The 21881-nt window shown below is 47.7% G+C and overlaps 2 protein-coding genes across 18 annotated transcripts in view; one reads left to right on the forward strand and one right to left on the reverse strand.

Moving 5' to 3' along the window:
- Positions 1 to 2006, forward strand: part of NRG2 (neuregulin 2) — a 170329-nt gene extending 168323 nt beyond the window's left edge. For all 13 annotated transcript variants that reach the window (XM_068698693.1, XM_068698694.1, XM_068698681.1 and 10 more), the window contains one exon: positions 1055 to 2006. In XM_068698693.1, the coding sequence (XP_068554794.1) occupies positions 1055 to 1712 (658 nt within the window). In that variant the 3' untranslated portion in view covers positions 1713 to 2006. The remainder of the gene's footprint in view (positions 1 to 1054) is intronic.
- A 5415-nt stretch (positions 2007 to 7421) lies between these two features.
- The window catches only part of PSD2 (pleckstrin and Sec7 domain containing 2), an 84358-nt gene continuing 69898 nt past the window's right edge, over positions 7422 to 21881 (reverse strand). For 4 of the 5 annotated variants that reach the window (XM_068698675.1, XM_068698676.1, XM_068698678.1 and 1 more), the window contains 4 exons: positions 14909 to 15066; positions 13137 to 13281; positions 11969 to 12112; positions 7422 to 9187 (listed from right to left, as the gene is read on the reverse strand). In XM_068698675.1, the coding sequence (XP_068554776.1) occupies positions 8981 to 9187; positions 11969 to 12112; positions 13137 to 13281; positions 14909 to 15066 (654 nt within the window). In that variant the 3' untranslated portion in view covers positions 7422 to 8980. Of the gene's footprint in view, positions 9188 to 11968; positions 12113 to 13136; positions 13282 to 14908; positions 15067 to 15967; positions 17533 to 21881 lie in introns of those variants that run through there. The other variant, XM_068698679.1, reaches the window with a different exon arrangement.

Genomic DNA, 21881 nt, shown 5'->3' on the forward strand with positions numbered 1-21881 from the left:
CTGGTCCTGACCAGAGGAAACCAGGTCCCCAAGAGGTCACTCTGGTAGCAGCAACAAACATTGCGCCTTGTCAGTTGTTCCTTGCTCACCTGGGGGCAACACAGGTTTGGAGCGCAAGTTTGAGAACAGCTGAAAATATCTGGCTGCAATCAGCAACTGATGAAGTCCTCCCTGCAGAGAAGGAGGGCAGATTTGTGGGGCAGCAGCTCAAGCAGGGGCTGGCTCCCAGGTACTTGGATAAGCCCTCAGTGTACCTGTGGGTGGCATGGAGAGCAGACGTGCTGCATGTGAGCACAGCCTTGGGATGGGGCTCTGTAAGACCCAGCTCTCTGGGGAAGATGACTGCAGAGATGGGAAATCACCAGCTAGTGACAGAGAGTTGTCCTCTTCCTGTGTCTGGTTCCTCATGGTGCTGAAGCACATCTCCACACTTGCTGCAGCCCTCCATGAGTCACCATGGGTGACACAGGTGGCCACCCAACCTCTTTCGGGCATTTACCCCTCAGGGCAATGGGACTTGTCCAAAGAAGGCAAGTTGTTCACTTGTTTCTGATCCCAGTCCATTCAGACAGGCTGCTGGGACGTGCTGCAAGATTTGCAGTGTTGCAGGGTGAGAATTGCCCTGTCCCAGATAAAGTTCAGTCCCAACAGTCCTGACTGGTCCTGACCCTTATCCTGCAGCAGGGAAGCACATCCAGCTCAGCTGGCATGAAGGCTCCCTGGGAGCCACATCTCAGCTGCCAAGTGCTGGGCTCTGTGGTGAGCTCCTCACACGGTGGAGGAACAAGGGTGCACACTGAGCAACTCCCTCAGGAAAGCTGGTCTTGGGGACCACCATGCTTTGGTGCCCAAACACCCACCAAAGCCGGCAGCTCATCCTCCCTCAGGCACTGCAGTACAAGGTCCCTCCACCTTTTTCCCCAGGAGATGCAGTGCTCCAGAACCAGGCACATCAGGGGTCCCCCATATCGGTGCCGGGTGTTCAGCAGAGTGCAGCTGCAGCTGGCAGGGTTTGGGATGCTCCCTGTCCAAACAGAGGTGTTGTTTCTTCCAGGTACGTGTCAGCCCTGACCACACCAGCACGCCTGTCGCCCGTGGATTTCCACTACTCGATGGCCACGCAGGTGCCCACCTTTGAGATCACCTCCCCCAACTCCGCACACGCTGTCTCCCTGCCCCCAGCAGCTCCCATCAGCTTCCGCGTGGAGGAACAGCAGCCCCTCCTGCGGCGGTACCAGCTTCCCTTCCAGGACACGCAGAGGTACGACAGCTACTACCAAAGGAAGACCTACCTAAACGACAGCATGGGGAGCCTGCCCTCCAGCCCCTTCCGCATCACGGAGGATGACGAGTATGAGACGACACAGGAGTATGTCACAGCACTAGAACAGCCAAAGAAAACAGCCAGCAGCAACAAGCGTTGGAAAAAGTCCAAACTGAACGGGCACGTACCCCACAGAGCCAGAGCGGTCCGGGACTCCTTCTCCTTGAGCAGCGCCTCTTACAGCGAGTCTGACGAGGAGCTGGTGGCTGAGAGCACCCCCTTCCTAAGCACTCAGAACAATGAGACGATGAACACAGAGTCGCCTCCGCTCCACCGGCCAGGTGACAGCCGGACTTACCATTCCTACAGCAGGCACAGCGCTCACGGGGAGAGCGGGCGCAGCAGCCTGGCACACACAACGCCCAAACAAGACCCCGATCCTCTCTAGGCGCCTCGCAGACATACCCGCATGGAGGAGGCGGAGGAGGGAGGCAAAACAAAAAAATGAGACAAAAATAAATATTTTTATTTTATATAAAAGAGGAAAAAATATAACAAATAAAATGTTTTATTTTCATTTTAGCAAAGTTGTCTTATAATAGCTAACAGCAATGACTTTTTTATAGGGAATCTCTATTTATATGTAATGTCTTGATTTTCAGCTTCCAAGAAAAAAAATTAAAAAATAAAAAAAAAAAGAAGAAATGGAAACAAACAATAAAGTAAAAAAAAAAAAAAAAAAGGTGGGCCAATTTTTGACTACTTAAAAATAGAAAATAAAACTATCGTGGTGCCTTTTGCTGTATGCTAGTGCTGGGATTCATGCCGAGGATTCTGTTTCAGTAGCATTTTTAAGATCACAGATTTTTATTTGGGAGACAACCTGTCACAAGGGCACTCTTCCATCAGAAGAAAACAGCCTCACCACTTTGCCCTATACCCTGCTATTAATGATCTTGTTCTATCATTTTAACACACATCAAGGACATGATTGGGAGCATTTCCATTATCATGTCTAATGGGGGTCTGTCTTGCCCCATAAAATACTTGTATTTTTGCTTAAATCAGGAGAAAAAGAAACTGAGCAGCACCATACCGAAATGCAGAAATAATGTTTCTTTTGCCACACAGGTAGGAAGAGAAAATGAAAAGCAGCAGCAGCCCTTACAGTATAGCTCTCAACTTTTGGCCGTTTCACATGTGAGTGTGAAATTGGGTTGGCACAGGTTTGTAGTCCGATACGTAAGACATTTGTAGGAATGTGGTGAAATAAAACCCTGTTACCTATGGTTGAATACAGTCACTGAAGCCAGCCCTGACAGGCTGGTGGCACTGCACAGTGGTCCTGGCAGGGCAGAGCCGCACCGGACCTGGTGCCATGCTGGCTGTGGCATCCCCTTGACCAAGCACGCAGTGGCCATGGTGTGGCATTTGCTATGGTGCTGTGTGGGCTGCAGTGTCCTGCGCACCATGCTTGCCACCGAGGACGCCCAGAGGGCACAGCATGGCCACTGCTGCCCCAGGTGCTGTGCCAGACAGCCGCTGGCTGTGCTGCCCTGGTGTCCGAGTGCTCCGGCCCCGCGCATAGCCCCTTGCGTTGGCTGGGAAGCACCGCGGGCACCACACGGGGCAGCCCAACGAGCGGATTCCTCTGTCCCGCCGTGCCCTTTGTTGTAAAGACAGTTGTTACTGTAATGTCTTGCCACCGATGACAGACATCGTGTTTCCAAACCCGGAGCAGCTCTGGCCATTGGCTCTGTGGCGCAAAGAGACAGTCCTGCGTTTCCAGGCAGCAGAGCATCCTGGTGGAAGTGCCCCTCTCGCCTCAGTTCTCTGCAGCAAACCTGTTTACATTGTAGCCTGACTTTTTTCTTTTTATATTTTTACTTCTGCATGTCCTTTGCATTTCAGATACTGTAGATTGGATGCATGGTGAAGCTGTGACTGAGAAGATAATACAACAATTGACAGTGTATTTCATTTAACTTTTAGCAATAAAGTAACTAAACCCTCTATTCCTCACCCGTGATGGGGTCAGATAGAAAACTCTGCTAATTTGTCATAAGATGATTGTCAAAGTTTGCTCTGGATTGTCTGAATGTCAGAACTCTCGACTGTTTAACACTTGAACATTTTTTATATTATAAATAAAATAAGAAATAACAAACTGTGGGCAGCATTGATCTAAGGCAATGTGGGGGGCAATGGGTAGGCTGTGACAAGTACAATACACAGAATCACAGAATGATTTGGGTTGGCAGGGACCTCTGGATGTCAGCTGGTCCAACTGCCTGCTCAAGCAGGGACACCCAGAGCTGAGTGCCCAGGACCAGATGCAGATGGCTTTTGAAGATCTCCAAGGAGGGAGATGCCACAACCTCTCTGGGCAACCCAAGCCAGTGCTTGGTCATCCTCACAGTAAAAAAAAAAAAAAAAAAAAAAAAAGCATCTTCTTGTGTTCAAACTCCATTTCTTAATTTATTTTTTTTTTTAATTTGTGCCCACTCACTATTTTTTTTTTAATTTGTGCCCACTCACTTCCTCCCATCCCGTCACCAAACCCTACTGAGAAAAGTCTTGTCTGCCAGTCCATCCCATCCCATCATATATTCATATACATGAATAAGGCCCCCTTGAGCCCTTACTTCTCCAGGCTGAACAGTCCCAGCTCTCTCAGCATCTCCACCTAAGACTGATACTCCAGTCCCTTAAGTGTCTATGCCCCTGAAGTCCCAGAGGTTGGTGTTTTTCTACCTGACTGGACGTTTCACCTTCACCACTGGGCTCAGGAGTGGAGGCTTACTGAGGTGAATGGATGCTACCCCACACATCTGAGAGGATGCCACTCATTCTCCACCTCCAGGCTGGGAGGTTCACCCCATCACCCCACTGGTGGAAGCTTTTTGTTCTGACAAGAAAGGCCAAGATGCATGCAGTGTACTCTGCATGCTGGCACTGATTCCCGTGACTTCTGCAGTGGACTGGAGATGCATTGGGTCCAATTCTGCAAGTGCTATGCTGCCCACCTGCAAAAAAGGTCCCTTCTTCAGCTCTTGCATGGCAAATCTCTGACTCTGGCTCGTTCACATGTAGGGGGATCTCTAACATTATGGTTTATTCACAGGAAGCAGTTTCTGAGATTATATCATGGTGTTGCATGGCTCAGCCCAGCTGCCTAGTTCCTGCTCAGTGATATGACAGATGCCAAAAAGTCCCAGCTGATGCCATCTAGTAGGAAAGGGACCTCTTAAACTCTGGTCCCTACATGTGAAGACTTTTCAGAGTTGACCTCATAGAAACACGCAGAGCTATGAGAGAAATCCCCAGTCCCTCAGTCTGGGATGAAGGCCAGGCTAAACTGCTGCACAGCCTCAGTCTGGGCTTCTTCTGCTCCAGCATCAGGATGTTCATTGTCTTGGAGCTGACCTTTCTGGGTCACAGACCTCCCCTGACATCCATCACATGTACTGTGGGGATTCCAGCCAGACCAGAGGGCTCAGCACTGCACCCTGAATAAAAGCATCTCAACACTGATTTCCCAAAGATTGAAAGCAAAAGGATCCTGCCCTCCTGCTATGTGTTCAATGTACTGTCTACCCAACAGCAGTGTGCAAAGGAGGTACTAGATGTCTAGGACTGGAGATAAAGGTGGTAGGGTCAAGTCCTGGTTTGGAGGACCTTTGTCATGTAGTCTCCGGACACATCTTGTCCCACTTTTGTGCAGCCCCATGCCTTGCTGGATGAAAGCAGCTTTGCCAGGTGCTGAGCTGCTTTCATTGTCTGCAGGACCAGAGCTGTGCTTGGCCATGCAGCTATCCACCCTCCTGTTTGTTCCTGGGACAGGCTGTGGCTGACCATTGACCTTGATCTCCTGACTTAGCTCCTCCAGCAGCTCCTGGAGCACAGCAAGGTTGACAGGAATAGGCAGAGAGCACCTCCCTGGGTGTGGGAGCTCACCCGGGGTGAGGATCCCTGGGGAAACCAAGCTTAAAGATGGCAGAGATGAGGGGCCTTTGGATTCCCAGAGCCACCCTGCTTCCCTGATCGGCTCTCCCCTGTGTCCGTGAGCTGGTGAGCTCTGCTCCTGGAGAAGTCCACCTGATGCTGTAATAAAGTTGTCCCCTCAGCAACATCTGCATTGCAGGAAAGCTGCAGCTCTGGGGCCTCCTACAGCTGCACTTTGGGCTGCTGTGCAGCACAGTGGTGTGGCTGAACCATGGGGGAGTGCTCAGGGCAGCTGCTCCACACCAGGGCATCACCATCACCATCTGCTCAGTCCCATGCAGGGAGATGTTTTACTGCTCCGTGGTTTTCAGGGACTCGTGACACTCTACAGATAGAGACATCACTAACTCTGAGCCGTAGCTGCCTCGTGATTTCTTGTGGTGATTTCTTGTTTCATGTGCCCCTGGTTTCCCATAATTTTGTTCTGTATTTGGTGGCAGTTACACTACTTTTCTCTCAAATTGCCTCTGAAGGAAGCTTGTATCTATCTCATTTTTTCCCCGTCTGGTCTATTTTTAAAGCCCTCATCTCCAACTATGTGTATTGTTAGGATTTAGCCATTAATATTTTAGAGCAATTTTCACAGGTGGGGGGAGCCACTGACACCTCATGCCATCTCTGCTCGGCAAGTACGATGATGCCACCCTTCCCAGAGGGGCTGGAATCACTTTGTGGAAATAAATGGTGCGGTGCAAACAGGAGAGGAATGTCAGACCCTGGCTTTGGGATTATAAAACCTCCTGACAAAGCTGTCAGCAGTTTTGTCCCATTGCCTGTCAAATGGGCACTGCCTGCACCTGAGTGCTCACATCTACATTGTGGCATTGGCCCTGACCCTGCCAGGGGCTTAGGGGAGCTGCTGGCCATGTCGCGTGCTCTCTGCGGCTGCTCCTCCTCACAGGATGCATGGTGCAGGGGGAAGATTTCATGTTTCGGCTGCATGTTGTGGAAGAAAGTGCATTTGGGTGCCTTTCAGGAGGAGAAAAGGATCTGTCTGTTTAATTCCTCTAAGCTGCTGCCCTCTCATAGCAGCAGCTGAGTCCTTCTCCTCCAGGCAGGGAAAGAGGGAGAAAACAAATAAAAACAAAAACAAAACAACAAACAAACAAAAAGCAATTTTTGCCTCATACACTGAGGTGGAAGGTTGGTCCAACAAGACGTTTTGGGGTATTCTTAGTGCCCCCTTGTAGGTAAGAGGGCACCACATCTGCAAAGGCATATGCACCCAGATGAGCCCTTGTGTACCAGGACAAACTGTGTTGGTTGTCACCAAGTGCAGGTTTAACTCCCTTGGTTATCTTGCCAAGGGCTCTTTAATCCATGCTGCCACATCCACTGGGTGGAGACCCTCATGACTCTGAGGCCTGGTGCACAAAGAAGACTTCACAAGATCCCGCTCTTTCCTGCAACTTAGTCCTGCCCAAGGATGACAGAGTGGCACCTTCAACATGGGGGAAAAAGACGCTCTTTTGGGCTTTCTTGGACAAATTAGAGCTTAGAGATTCTACTGCCTGAGGTAAGGGTTAGTCAGAAAGGACAGGCTGAGGCACAAGATATTGCCTGGGATTTTGGACAGCAAAAGTTGGGCCTGACTTTCACCTAGGCGTCCACTGAGTGAGTGAGTGGGCATCTCCAGAACCAGATGCTTCATGTGGGTAGGAGTATCCTGAAGGCCCCCAGTGTAAGGGATGCCTGCACCTACACCTGACACTGCAAAGAACATGGCACATTCGAGAAACAGCTACAACACCCAATGAAGATAAACGCTCCTCCGAGAACAGTTCCCAGAACATCTCCAACCACCAGTGCAGATGTTGACATCTTTCTCCTCCCATAAACCTACATGGACTGACAGACCTGAGATGCACCAGATAAAAGGAAATCTTACCTGAACATGTCAATAAAGCAGCCCATCTGTCTCACCTGCTTTACCGGCAAGCCATCCATCCAAAGATTAGGCAGGCAAGTGCTTTCAGTAGGATAGGTGTGCTGGCACCCTACTCATGGAAAAGTATTGCTACTTTCTGGTTCTGGCCAGAGAGTCCTGGCTTTCTCTTTGCAGGAGCTGATAGAGGTCTGTGTCAACGTGGTCATGCAGGGCTGTGAAGCCTGCGACCAATCCAGCACACAGTGGAACCACATTTCAGACCAATTCTCTTTACCAACAGATTCAGCTTTATTGTTATTCTTTTTTACATGATTCTTAGTGCATCATTTCAAATAAGCTATCAAACTGTACAAAGAAACAGAGATAAAAGAAGAGGTGACAAAATAGGATGGAGGTTTTTAGTAGTATGAACCATCGTGGAAAACAGTAGTCAATAGTCTCTCAGACTTTGAAGGTCCAAATAAATCTTCTTTGTTTAAAAAATGCTGCAAAATATAAACAATAAATGACTGTAGTTAGCAGCTACAAGATCCTTCAAAACTGGAACTTGATTACTATGAATGCACCTAAAGGAAAGAAAGGCAATTTGGGATAAGGAACCAAACCAAATAGCAAAATAAATAAATAAAGTGCGGGAGGACAGTTGTGGCATTGAAATGCAGTGGAATCGCTTCTAGTACAACAGTAAATCATTGGACCACAGACAGCAGAAAGGAACGGAAACACAATTCCCTCTTTAAAAGAGTACAGCATACGAATCGCAAAATGGAGGAACTACAACACTGATGGGCAGTTAAAATTGCTCCTGCACACAAAGGTTCAGCTGGATCTGAAGCACATTTCCAACTGTGCTTGAACCCAAAGTGGCAGAAGCCATGGATGCTAAATAAACAGCCATTTGGCTAGTTTGTCTCAACAAACAGGAACAGGAGTGCGATGTTTCACAGCAAAGCCAGGGGGGCTTTCCATTCAAGTACAAAAAGGAAAAAAAAAAAAAAAAGAAAAAAAAAAAAGAAAGAAACATAGGCTACTGCATTTTTGAAAATGTCCTGTTCAGACCCTCCATGGTCCCTAGTGTCTTCTCCAGGCAGCTTACCTTCTCTTGCACACTGAGGTTAAAATCCCATATTAAGTTTTCCTTATATATATATATTTATTTATATATATTCATATGTATATATATTTATATATATATAAAAAGGATAGGGTGACAGAGGGCACTTCAGGCCTCTACTGCCATGGGCAGATGACAGTCCCACACACTGTGCTGAAGACGCCTCTCACTCAGTTGGTGGCTAGCTCACGAAACCTGTCCTATCGTGACGTGCCAGACAGCACTCCTCTGGTGCGAGGGATGTGCTCCCTGCTGCTCTGTGCCTTTCTCTGAGAGTGCTGGTGGTGACGCAGACACCATTGTCCCGGCTGAGTTTCTTGCCCTGCTGGGAACTGTGGATGTGAACCAGTGGAAACTCCAGGGAGAGAAGGAGGAAGGAGGAGGAGAAGATAGGGCTGGTGGAAGAGAGCAACCTGGCACCTGGAGAATGAGCGTATCCCTTTATTGTGCAGGCTGCAGTAGAAGGGAAAGAAAAGCCACTGGTGCTGTTGGGGAAAAGAAGAGATGGAGTGTCCATGATGCTGAAATGCCAGAGCATTGCCAAGGAGTGTCAACTAAAGCTTCTTTGACTTCTTTCACTAGAGCAGTCACCGTGTCATACACGTCTACGGTTTTGTTTGTATAATTTCCTAGGTAAAATTGTGCTCATTGATCTAGTCCAGGAGCGCAAAGCATCACCAGTTCATTTCACCCATGCACACGTTCCTTGTTAAGTGTTCTGCTCTATTATGTCCTTTTCCACCTTACAGGTGACAGACACATGCCCTTGGCTCAAGGAAGGGCTTGAATGTGTCTTCCGCAAAGCAATGTCATCAGCTTCCACCTTAAAGAAACTGGTTTCAATTCTCTCCAGGTCATCTGTCCCAACTTTTATTTTCATGCACAGCAGATTGATGTATGTCTCGTAGCGGCTCTTCTGCAGGGAAAGACAAAACAGAGAAAAACGCTTGGGAACAGGGACAGGACACTGCATGTGTGGAAAGCAGAGGCGATGCCATCTGCTACTGCAGGAAAACACATACTATATTATCAGGATCCCACTGTTCACACGCTGCAAGAGCTATTTAATGACAGCACAATGTCTGGTCTAACCAAAGCCTTCAAAGACTTATTAACTTGCAGTTCAAAGGGTTGAGGAAAAAGCGGATGGTTGTGCAAGACTCTTGCTTTTACAGGTCTTGACTGCCACTCTGATTGTTTAAGGTGGGTACTGGAGGCAACAAAAGACCAACATAGAACAGAATCATAGAATCATAGAAACACAAGTTTGGAAAGAACCTACAAGATCATCTAGTCCAACCGTCCTCCAATGCTGCCCACTAAGCTGCTAAATCATATCTCGTAGCACCTTGTCCAGGCACTTCTTGAACACCGCCAGGGACTAACTCGACCACTTGACCACTCGACCACCTCCCTGGGCAAGCACCATTCCAGCACCTGACCACTCTGAGAGAAAAAGCTTTTCCTGAATTCTAACCTAAATCTCCCCAGGTGCAACTTGTGGCCACTTCCCCGAGTCCTACCATTAGTTATTTGAGAGAGAGGCTGACCCTCTCCTCACCACAACCTCCCTTCAGGAAGTTGTAGAGTGCAGTGAGATCTGCCCTGAGCCTCCTCTCCTCCAGACTAAACAACCCCAGCTCCTTCAGCTGCTCCCCATAAGACTTGTGTTCCAGACCCCTCACCAGTTTTGTTGCCCTCTCTGGACACGCTCCAGATGCCTCGCTGGGCCTCGATGTCCTTCCTATAGTGAGGGGCCCAAAACTGAACACAGCACTTGAGGTGCAGCCTCACCAGAGAAGAGTACAGGCCAACCAGCTCCCTGCTCCTGCTGGCTACACTATTTCTAACACAGGCCAGTGTGCTGCTGGCCTTCTAGGCCACCTGAGCACACTGCCGGCTCATGTTCAGCCAAGCATCGATCAACAGTCCCAGGTCCCTTTCCTCTTTACAGTCTTCTGGGCACCCTGCCCCAAGCCTATAGTGTTGCATGAGGTTATTGTGGCTGAAGTGCAGATCTGCTTCGTCCTGACCCAAGACATTCAGAGTTCCCACACTCCTGCCTGCCTGTCTGAGAACAACGCTGTGAGGATGTCCCCGTTTAGCACATGGAAAGTTCCTCTCGGTTGATATAAATATTTCTGCTTGCATTGTTTTCATCCAGTAATTCACTGTGACCATTAAGCTGTGCCCCCATTGCTCTTCACAGAGGACAGCAAAAAAATGGAGGCAATCTCTTCTCTGCCTGGCATCATTTCAAGAGTAGATGGGACCTCTTTTTATGGACTTATGTAAAACCCCAGTCCTTTCCTCTAACGCCTCAGAGGAAGCCTATACTCACTTCTTTGTCAGCACAGAGAAACAAGCATTTCTAGAGTATATCTCATAAAATAGATTAGATGAGTCATGCTCTGGAAGTGCCAGCTTCTTCTTGCAGACTGCAAAGGGAGCCTAAAGAAAAAGCTTGGATGGAGACTACTCCTCTGCAGATATCAAAAACAAGATGTCTGGAAAACAGGAGGCAGCAGCGGTTGGCACAAACACAAGGGAACCAGCAGCCACAAACTATGGCTCTGGTGATTCAGGCTGGACATTACATGATGTTCTTTCCCCAAGTGGGTGGTGGAGCCCTGGATTGTGGGAGATGGGAGATTTCCATCCATTTCCAGGGATGGCAAGAAAATGCCACACTCAGCCCAGGCTAAAACTGGGAATAATCTAAGCTCCTGCTGAAAGCAGGAATAGACCCTCCAGCAGTCCCACCCCATTGCCACCTCTGTGGCAGGATTTCTGCCTTGTGCTCAACTTTCTCTGGAACAAAATATCCCATTTCTTCAATTAAATGCTACTGAGACTTTGCAGGGCATTTAAATTTAGCTACGTACATCCTCAAAAAGTCTGCAAGCACCTGCAATGCTGGTTTTGGCTCTATTTACAGTAACAGTTACAGCAAAACAAGATTAATACTCCCACAGTTTCCTTTAGATTTTTATGAATGTTTCTGGAAAAGGCTGATGTGCACTGAGAACAGAATCCCTTCCTTATTTGGGACATGAGGAAATTTCAAGTTCCAGAACAGTAAAGGAAGATTTTATTTCTCTCATCACTTTTCCACGCCTTGTGTTAGAAATCACAGAGGGGAGGAAATGTCATTTCTTTTTATAGATTCAATGGAAAACAGTGAGGCTTATCACTGCCACATAGCACACATCTAGCACGTAAGCCCTTCCCTTCCCTTCCCTTCCCTTCCCTTCCCTTCCCTTCCCTTCCCTTCCCTTCCCTTCCCTTCCCTTCCCTTCCCTTCCCTTCCCTTCCCTTCCCTTCCCTTCCCTTCCCTTCCCTTCCCTTCCCTTCCCTTCCCTTCCCTTCCCTTCCCTTCCCTTCCCTTCCCTTCCCTTCCCTTCCCTTCCCTTCCCTTCCCTTCCCTTCCCTTCCCTTCCCTTCCCTTCCCTTCCCTTCCCTTCCCTTCCCTTCCCTTCCCTTCCCTCCCCTCCCCTCCCCTCCCCTCCCCTCCCCTCCCCTCCCCTCCCCTCCCCTCCCCTCCCCTCCCCTCCCCTCCCCTCCCCTCCCCTCCCCTCCCCTCCCCTCCCCTCCCTTCCCCCCCTCCCCCAGGCTCACAGCACCCACTCTGCAGTTCTCAATTCTCCTCAATCAGCCAAGATATCATTTATCACATAAAAGATGAAAGTTCCTTTACCTCAAAAATTAGGTAATGTTCTTTGAGCCTGTACTCCTCAGCCTCTTTCGACTTGAGGCTCTTCTCTACAGGATGTGATTTATGCTCTGCTAATTCATCTGCAATCTGCTTCATTTTATTTTCATGAGATCTCAGCTGTTCCTCCTGCCGAGAGAATTGTGTCAGGTATTAAAACGTAGGAGTGTAACACCCAAGTGCACCGCCAGCCTGTTGACATGGGATTTGTCTATGCAAGGACGTGAGCCTTGCTACAGGAACGGGCTGCGTACCCTGTGCTGGGGCCAAAGGTGTGCAACACATTTGAAAATTCATCTGATAAGGAGCAGCTGAAACACAGGTATTTGAGGAAGATCAAAACTCATGCATCACAAGTGCCAGGACTGGATTTCTCTGGCACCTGGGCTTTTATAGCATCATGAACATGAAACCTCTGCATCTTTTAATAGCCAGGCAGAACTAGCTGTGTCTCAAGAGCTTGTGCATCTGCTCTCTCTGGAGATAAAGTATCCTCCCTGTCTGGGCTCTGACATCTGCTCAGCAGATAGAGCTGTATCTCCATTCTAATCATTTCAGGCTCGGGCTGTCCTTTCCCTTCCCCTTTGCTGAGGGCCAGTGGCAGAATGTCCCCATTGTCTGGAGGTGGTAAGTCATGCTTGGCATTCCCTAGACACTGCAAACACGAGTGGCTTTTTCAGATGGCAGCTGCCTGTTGCTCTTTGCTAACAGAGCCTTAGGCAGCCATGCTTTGGTGCACTGCATTGCCTGCTTCCAGTAAACCTTCTCCTCTGAGGCTCTGCAGCTTTCCAGACTAAAAAACAATAAGGTGTCACCTCTGGGTGCCATGTCATTAAAAAAAAAAAAGCAATAAACAAGACAGAATCAACAACACCCATTGAGGTGTGTGTGTGTACATAGGGTTGCTTTATATTCATTGCAATAGAAGCATCATGCTGACACCAGAGTTTGCTGTGGTCTGTCCAAATCTCCCACTCTACACCCCTACTCCTGCCCTTACACAGTGTGCACTTGAGCGGGTGCAGCCTTGAGCACCTGAATGTGTCTGCTAGGCAGAGCTGGGGGAGCTGCAGATGCGCTCAGTGTGAGCTGCATGCTGATGAGTTGGCTGAGCACCGGGCACCCCTCCATTGCTCCTTCTGTCACACTTTACCTGGCACAACTTGGTCATGGATGAAGGCAGGAGTGGGCGGCAGAACTTCTTCATGGAGCAGATTGCAGCTGGAAAGGCTGGGGCAGAGAAAATGGCAGCAACGAGGTTGATTCGCAGGATCCAGGACAGCATTTCTTCTTTACTTCTGTTACAGAGGATGGGAGGAGAGATAGGAGTGTCTATAAAGGTTCCTAACCCAGGACCAGCCAGCTCAAGACAGCCGTGGAGCCAACTGCTTTCCTGAGGGCTATTGGTGGCTTTTCTTTGAAGCCATTTCTGTGCCATCCTGAGTAGTGAGAAGGAAAACACTGGCTAACTGGCTCCTCTACATTGTTCCAATGATTTCAGGCCTGTTTTCTGCCTGCATGAAGCCCTGGGAATTCTGCCTTCCTTAATACCTCCAGTTGTAGTCCCTGAAGATCTGAGGTAATCCCTGAAGATGAGAGGTAGCAAGGTGGCAAGTGCCAAGAGTACCCTACTCTTTGGGGAGTGGGAGACACATCCTTGTCCATGGGGCTCCACGGACAAGGATGAACTCTTCAGATGTTCATGGAACTCTGCCCGGGGTCCCTAATCAGATCTGAGCACTGCTCAGGTGGGATTTCCCTGCAAGAAGGTTTTCACTGCAGAAATTCAGATTCCAAGATTTAGCCTGATGTTAGTACCCCATCCCAACTTCAAGACAAAATCATTTCTCACAGCAGGTGACAAAGAAAACAGTGAACAGGAGATGGCTCAATCACACTTGACACTTTCTAGCAAAGCAATTTTCCTCTGCAATGGACTAAGGAAAGGAGATACGGTCTGGCTGGTGAGCTCTTTAATGAGCTTTAGTCACCTTACCCATCAAAGGCTGATGAGAGAAACTGTCAGCTCCTTAGTTCAAAGCACCATATACATGTAGATTTTCTTCTGCAGACTGACGACAGAAGTTAGTAAGGGGAGAGCCTGCAGTGAGGACACGCACACACTGGAGATGGTGGGACATTATTTAGTGGCACAGTGATGTGTTTTAGGCTGGTTGGCTACTGCAATCCCAGCTGCTTGCACAAATTTTGGCAAGGTCAGTTCTATGTGGCCACCCCACAAAAGGCAGTTAGCACTGGGATGTAATTTTTAAACTCTCTAAACAAATTTGATAACAGTTGTACAGTTAAGCATGAGTGTATCCAAATGTTCCCATCCTGCTTTTGAGGGGCAGTGGGAACTCCACAGTCTGTCAGGCAAACACATTTATTAGTCCAGCCCCAGAGATCTTCTCCTACAATGCAAGTCAAACCATGCTTTGGAACCATTCTGCTTTGCCAGCTTCCCTTTAGTCTTTTGGCAGCACAACCTTAGCTGAAGATTTTGCCAGAGCAACTGTGGAAGCAGGCTTTAGGGCAAAGGTCCTAAAAAGTCTGTGGAGGACTGCAGTGCTTCAGGTGTTAATGCATGAGGGGAATGAAAAGAGAAGCCACCTTCCTCCTCAGACCTTCACCTCCCATCTCATCCTGCTCAGCCCTACTTGGTGACAGATGAGAAAGGCTCCAGGACGGGCACACAGCTGCCAAGCATGACAAGTGGGAACTGTGGCCCCCAGATGAAATCCCTTGCACAGTCTGACAGACCTCACCCTAATCTCTCCTGCTTAGCACCTTCCTCCTCAGAAGTCTTTTTTCCCCCAGAGTTGTCCCTGATGTGTGTGCTGGTCTGGCTGGGCAGAAGAGGCTCTGTTTGTGGCTGGAAGGCAGGCTGCTGGTCCAGGCCCTGCAGGGAGAGCTGGTACTTACGGGGCTTGGAAGAGAAAGACTCTCCAGTCAGCTGTCTTCAGTTTGAGCACATTGGACTTCTTGCTGTAGTCAGAGGCTTTTGTGGCTAAGGCGTGGTGCACACGGATGGCATTTTTCAGATCCACTTCAGAGAGGTCTTTGTCAGGTTTATATTCATCCTGTGAAGAAGGAACGTTAATTGGATAATGACTATGCTAACATTTGCGGGCTACTTTAATGAACCTGCCTTTCTCTCTGTGCTGTAATCACAGATTACTGAGACCAAGAAAAGCACTGCTTTGTACAGTAAATGCTAGGAGTTGATAATGATAATAATTAACATCTGGCAACTTCTTCCATCATTAAATTCACTGTGAAGATGTGAAGAAGGAGATGAAAGTTTTAAACATAATTATCAATAGTTCTCTCTAACACGGCACACGCCTGAGGCTTTTGGGGGATGACACAAGACGGCTAGGTTTCTGCAGAGCTTCACCCACAGTGCACAGCTCATGCTGAGATGCAGACTCTGGCTGTTGGCAGGTATCAGCAAATGAATTCCCATCCTGCAGCTGCATCACTCCACGTGGTGAGGGGCTTTGACTGTCTTTGGCAGCCCTGGAACAACTATTCCTGGAGCCAACGCACCTCTGTGCAGATGTGGGGTTTTCTGGACACTAGCCACTGTGTATGGTCCACCTGAATCATGCTTGGTGTCTCCTTAGTATGTGTGAGTCTTTGGCATGGTCTTTCATGTAATTCATTAGTCAGACACTTGCAAATTGCAGCAGTATTTCCTATATTCCTGATGCACTTTCTTCATTGAAGGATAATTTCACAAAACTAGGGAGTATAGAAATAACTATATAAATAAATATTATAAACAGATAGAAAATACAAACATGGGATTCCAAAAATCTGGGCACAGCACTTTTTAGGAAAAATAAAGAGTTCAGTCAATCCCATGTTTACCATTTGCTTTCCCAGAAACTGAGCTGATGGACACTTAGAGCAATACCCTCCCTCCCTACCCTCTCACCAACTCAACAGCTTGTCCAGCTGAGATGATGGATGGATGGATGGATGGATGGATGGATGGATGGATGGATGGATGGATGGATGGATGGATGGATGGATGGATGGATGTGAAAAAACCTGTCCCTGGCTAAAACAAACCATCAACCTGCCCCCAAGTACCTGCATCTGGTTGGTGAGAAACTGCAGGTGCTGTGTTGCAGGGCCCTGCCTAGTCACATGGAGACACCTGTGATGGAGCTGTGTGGTTGTGCTGCAACCTGGTGGAGACCAGGACTGCTGGAGAGAATTGCCTTTTTGGGTAGTAACACTGTCTGATGGCATCTTCAGCTGCTGTGAAATGACCGTGTCAGAGGCCAGGTCAGGCCAGGGTATCCCTGGAAGGGCCTGCCATTCCTGCTGATTACTGTGCAAACCTACAGGACTAAGTCTGTCTTATGTTTTGTTACAGGCTACAGTCTTCTGGTTGTTCTCTGGTGTCAGGTCACAAAACTCTCCCGTGTTGCCTCCCAGAGCACAAAGGTCCAGCAGAACCCAGCCCATGGATGTGGCTCATCCAGAGCCCTGCTCTTGATGGGAAATAGGCTTCTGAAGTCTTTCTTTTCCTTCTTTTCTAAAACGATCATCCCAACCAGGAGAGTGACTGCTGTACTGCATGTGATGCTTGGCTTTGTGCAAAAAAATGTCATGGGGCCCCAGGCCCAGGTTCCAGAAATGTCTGGCATGGGATCCTGTCACATGCAACTGCCTTTTGAATGTGAACCACAAAGAAAAGCCCTGGCTTCCCAGCACAAGAAGAGGTGGGTGCTGCAGGCACCCTGCGTTCAGTATGGGTGCATTGCATGGCAGTATACACAACCTTTCTGCAGTGCTCTCCTGCATGGTTAAGTGGTTTGGAACTCCTCAGAAATTCAAACCATAGCTAAATGTCTATGCACAGCAGAGATGTCTGCAGGAGTCACACTGGGTGTTTCAGTAGCCAGAGGGATGCACTGTGAGCCTTTTAAGAAAGAAAACCAAATGCTTTGACATATGGATACATGTATATTACTGATATATTACTCCACCTGGCAGCAAATATGTGTTTGAGGAAGACTGCTGCTCAAGCCTCCTATATTGTAGACACACATCTAATTCTGGATGTTTTTCCAAAGGATCTCTTGGGATCTGAACAAAAATGACCAGGACACCCATGATCCCTTATTTCAAGATACATGTAGGCTTTCTGAAAATATGGTGCGAATAGTTAGGCTTAATGGCATGTGACAAGAAACTTCCACAGATGAAAACTGGTTTGACAAATGCAGATCTTCATGTTGAATGGTACCATCATTTACTGTCTCTGCTGAGATCAGGCTTACAGGATTTAATGTAGATGTAGGAAAACCCAGATTTATTTATTTTTTTTAAACCTGGGCCCAGTCAATCAGGGTAAGGTTGCATCAAGCAGGTTCTCTCTGCCTTGTGCCTCTCTTCTGGTGGCCAGGTTTGCAGGAGCACATGGTACTGCAGGATCACTTCTGCATGGACCAGCTGTGCCAGGAAGCTCATTTTAATGCCTGTGCTGCAGGAGGCATGAAGACAGGCTGAGGGAGTTGGGGTTGTTCAGCCTGGAGAAGAGAAGGCTCCAAGGAGACCTAATAGGAGACTTCCAGTACCCAAAGGGCGCCCACAGAAAATCTGGGGAGGGACTCTTTGTCAGGGAATATAGTGACAGGACAAGGCTTAATGGTTTCAAACTGAAAGAGCATAGATTTAGATTAAATATAAGGAAGAAATTTTGCACTCAGAGGGTGGTGAGGCACTGGAACAGGTTGCCCAGAGAGGCTGTGAATGCCCCATCCCTAGAAGTATTCAAGGCCAGATTGGATGGGGCTTTGAGCAACCTAATCTAGTGGGAGGTGTCCCTGCCCATGACGGGGGGGGGGGGGGTTGATCTAGATGATCTTTGGGTTCCCTTCCAACCCAAACCATTCTATGATTCTATGATTCTATGATTCTATGATTCTATGACTTCCAACCCAAACCATTCTACAGTTCTATGACTCTATACGTACTGCTGCTGAGGCAGGGAAATCTTTGTGTGAAGCCTCCACAAATGGCTCTAAAGTTACATGATGCTTTATCACGGTGCTTAGGCACATGGTTTAGTGGATGATATTGGCTGTAGGGGGACAGTTGAGCCAAATGATCTTGGAGGTCTTTTCCAGCCTTAATAATTCTATAATGCCACACATGGAATGGGAGCCTTCACAGTGCCCAGCACTTACACTGGTGTGTAGCCTTCCCTTGGAGAATAATTCCTTGCCTTTCAGCAAAGCATGCCAGCTTTGCTTCACAGCCTACAGCATCTTCTCTATGTTTTGCCTCAATACCTTTCTGAGCTTTGGTGGAAGTTTAAGCACGTGTTTAAGCTGCTGGGGAAGAAACATGTCCAAAGACAAAATAGTAACATAGATGTTTTCAGTGAAGGGATTCTGTCTTAAATCTCAAAGAAAAATAATTTATACTAAAGCATAAGTAGTGTCTTGCCATATCTAGAGGAAATGCAGGTAATGTTTTCTCCATGCTATCATATGCTAATATTGGTCTCATCTTTTTCCAGTTGTGGTGCTACCTGCTATATATTTGCTGGCAAATTTGGTATCACAGCATTGTTGAATTTTTGCCTTTTGTGTCCTACATTGTTCACATAAACACTTGTCACTGGGAAATGGTCAAGGTATGATGTGCTACGTTGCTTCAGTTACCCAAAGCCCCCAGCCCTTGAATGATGATGGTGTTTATTTTTTTATTTCTTCTCTGGCTGAAGGGTATCAGCCATTTAAAGGGTACGTTTTGGGGATGTTTTCTGTGGGAACTGAGGCCATGTGTGGATGCTGTGTTTTGGAATCTCTCCAAATTCATTTAATTTACTTTTGATTTAATGTTGATGACAGAGTCCCCATTTATCTGTCTCTTCTGCCTAAGCAAAGGATCTGCTCAAACATGTACCAGCACCCCCTTGACTGGGCTTCCTTTCTGCCATGACAGTGCTGCATGATGTCTTTGGTTTAGTCTTCTGAGGCAGCTCTCTGCTACTGTCCACTCCAATGTGCAAGGGGTGGAGTGGCCACAACTAATATGAGCTCTCCAGCTCAACGTTTTTTGTTGTTGTTGTTTTGTTTTGTTTTGTTTTTCAAGCAAAAATCTCTTTCTCTTGTGCCTGCTTTTGTATGACACCTGGATGGGGTGAGAGTCCAGCATATTGATTCTGCTGCCCTCTCCTCCAGACAGCAATGAAAAGAATATTTTTCACAGTACTCTTCTGGAGAAACTGGCTGCTCATGGCTTGGACAGGTGTACCCTTCACTGGGTAAAAAAATGGCCAGGTGGCCGGTGAACTTAGTTAAATCCAGATGGAGGCTGGTCAGCAGAGGTGATCTCCAGGGCTCAGTGTTCTCGTCAACATCTTTATCAATGACAAGGGGATTGAGTGCACCCTCTGTACGTTTGCAGATGACACCAAATTGGGAGGTAATGTTGAGCTGCTTGAGGGTAGGAAGGCTTTGCAAAGGGATAGGCTGCATAGGCTGGACTGATGCATCGAGGCCAACTGTATGAAGTTCAACAAGGCCAAGTGCTGGGTCCTGCACTTGGGGCAAAACCACCCCATGCAACACTGCAGGCTGGGGAAGAGTGGCTGGAAAGCTGCCCAGCAGAAAGGGACCTGGGAATATTGGTCGATAGCTGGCTGAATGTAAGCCAGAAGTGTACTTGGGCAGCCAAGAAGGCAAACAGCATCCTGGCTTGTGTCAGAAATAGAGTGGCCAGCAGGACTAAGGAAATGACTTCATGCTCAGCTTTGGTGAGGCCACACCTCAAATACTGTGTTCAGTTTTGGGCCCCTCACTACAAGGAGGACATTGAGGTGCTGGAGTGCATCCAAAAAGGGGGTTGTTTATCCTAGAGAAAAGGGGGTTCAGGGGAGACCTTATCATTCTCTACAACTACTTCAAAGGAGGTTGTAGCAGAGTGTGTGTGTGTGGGGGGTCAGTCTCTTCTCCCAAGCAATAAGTGACAGAAAAGAGGAAATGGCCTGAAGTTGGCCAGAGGAGGTTTAGGTTGGATATTAGGAAAATCATTTTCACTGAAAGGGTTGTGGAACAGGCCGCCCAGGGAAGTAGTTGAGTCACCATCCCTGGAAGCATTCCAAAGACATGCAGATGTGGTACTTAGGGACATGGTTTAGTGGTAGACTTGGCAGTGTTTGGACTTTATGATCTTAGAGGTCTTGTCCAATCTAAATGATTCTATGACTCTATGAATGTGGGCATGGAGCTACAGAGATTTGTCATGCTGGAGCTTGCGAGGGGTTTTTCCTCATTTTCTTCAGCTCATACCCACTAGCCTAAAAAAATATTCAATGAGGAAAACAAACCACTTCTCTTCAGTCTGGCCATTAAGGTGGCACTCCAAGTAGCACTAGTATGGTAAAGCCTGCCTTCACAGGACATGTCCCTGGCTCAGGGCAGTGCTGGAACTCTTCCATGGGTGGGGGCTGGAAGGGCAGCCTTGGGGGAAATGCTGAGACCTGCACCCTTTCCACTACTTCCATACAAAAGCATCTCGTGCTTTATAGCCCTCCATCATTCCTCTCAACACCCCTCTATGTGTGATGATTAAGGGTTATTATCCCCATTTCACAGAGGTGAAGTAAGTTGCCAAAGGCCATGGAGTGAATCAGTGATCAGTGTGGATTAGAGTGCAGGAGAGGTGTGCCCTGCTCCCAAGCATGCATTTCTTCGTCAAGACTGTGCTGCATCCCTTTAGGGGATCAAGCAATTGCTTCAGCAGACTGTGCTAGAACATGCTAATCCAGAAATTAACACTGGCGAGTCAATGATATGTGACATCTTTACATCAGTGAGTTTATGGATGCTGCCTGAATTGCTTCTACCAGACTGCTTTCTTCTCATCCAGCCAGTCAACCACACACCCACCCACTTTTCTGCCTGTTTTATCCTATTCTTACCTCTCTTTGCACCTGGCCATTCCTTCTTTCTATACATCTGTCTCCCCAGACCCTCCCTCCCTCCCTCCTTCTTTCCCTCCCCCTTTTTCTCTGTCTCTCATTTCCAGTCAACTTGCTCCCCTGGACTTATCTGCATTGCTTTCTGAAAGTTTCCTGTTAAAGGCTAGATCCTTGGTTTGATCTGAGAGAAAAATGGATGAGGCTGAACCTGTACTCCATGGTGTCAGGTGTGTCTGGAAGCAGGTACTTTCTCCTCTATCTTCGTGTACAAAAATCTCTTCCCAGTGACTTGTACTCAAGCCAGGTTCTATCTTATATTTATGTGCAGGCATCTTCTGCTGAGAGCTTTGGAGCCTTGCACACGGCTTTCTTCCTGTACTGTGCAACTTTTTAGCTCTGCAAACCATCCCATAGGCAAGAAATTGCACTAAGAATAAGGCTTTACCCACTCTCTGTTGTGAATGCTGGGAATGCTTGAAAGTGGCAGCCTTTTTTTTTTTTTCTTTTTCTTTTTTTTCTTTTTTTTTTTTTTGTGACCTCAGCCATTTGTCCTGTATCTGCAAAGCCCAATCAATATTTTGTCTACAGCCTAATCCAGCCAAAGGAGTACTTTGAGGAGGACCATATACAGTCTGTCAGCAACTCATAACTAAGAAACCACTCTTTACCCATATCTTTGGCCCAAATGTTTCTCAGGTTATTTTTTGTTGTTCTTAATGCACAATGTTATGTTTTTATGTTCCTATTTCCTTGAGGCACCCTCAGCAACTCCCGTACCTCCTGCATGACTGACACATCAGTAATGGCTGTTATTTTTCAGACACCTTTATAACATAGTCAGATTTTAGGTGTGTTGCTTCTTTAGTCCTTCCTGGTAAAGAAAGCACTCAGTCTTTTAACCATTTTCTCCTGAAGGTCATCTAGATAAGAACACCGATTTTCTAA

Source organism: Anas acuta, chromosome 14 (genome assembly GCF_963932015.1).
Source record: "Anas acuta chromosome 14, bAnaAcu1.1, whole genome shotgun sequence".
Classification (NCBI taxonomy): domain Eukaryota; kingdom Metazoa; phylum Chordata; class Aves; order Anseriformes; family Anatidae; genus Anas; species Anas acuta.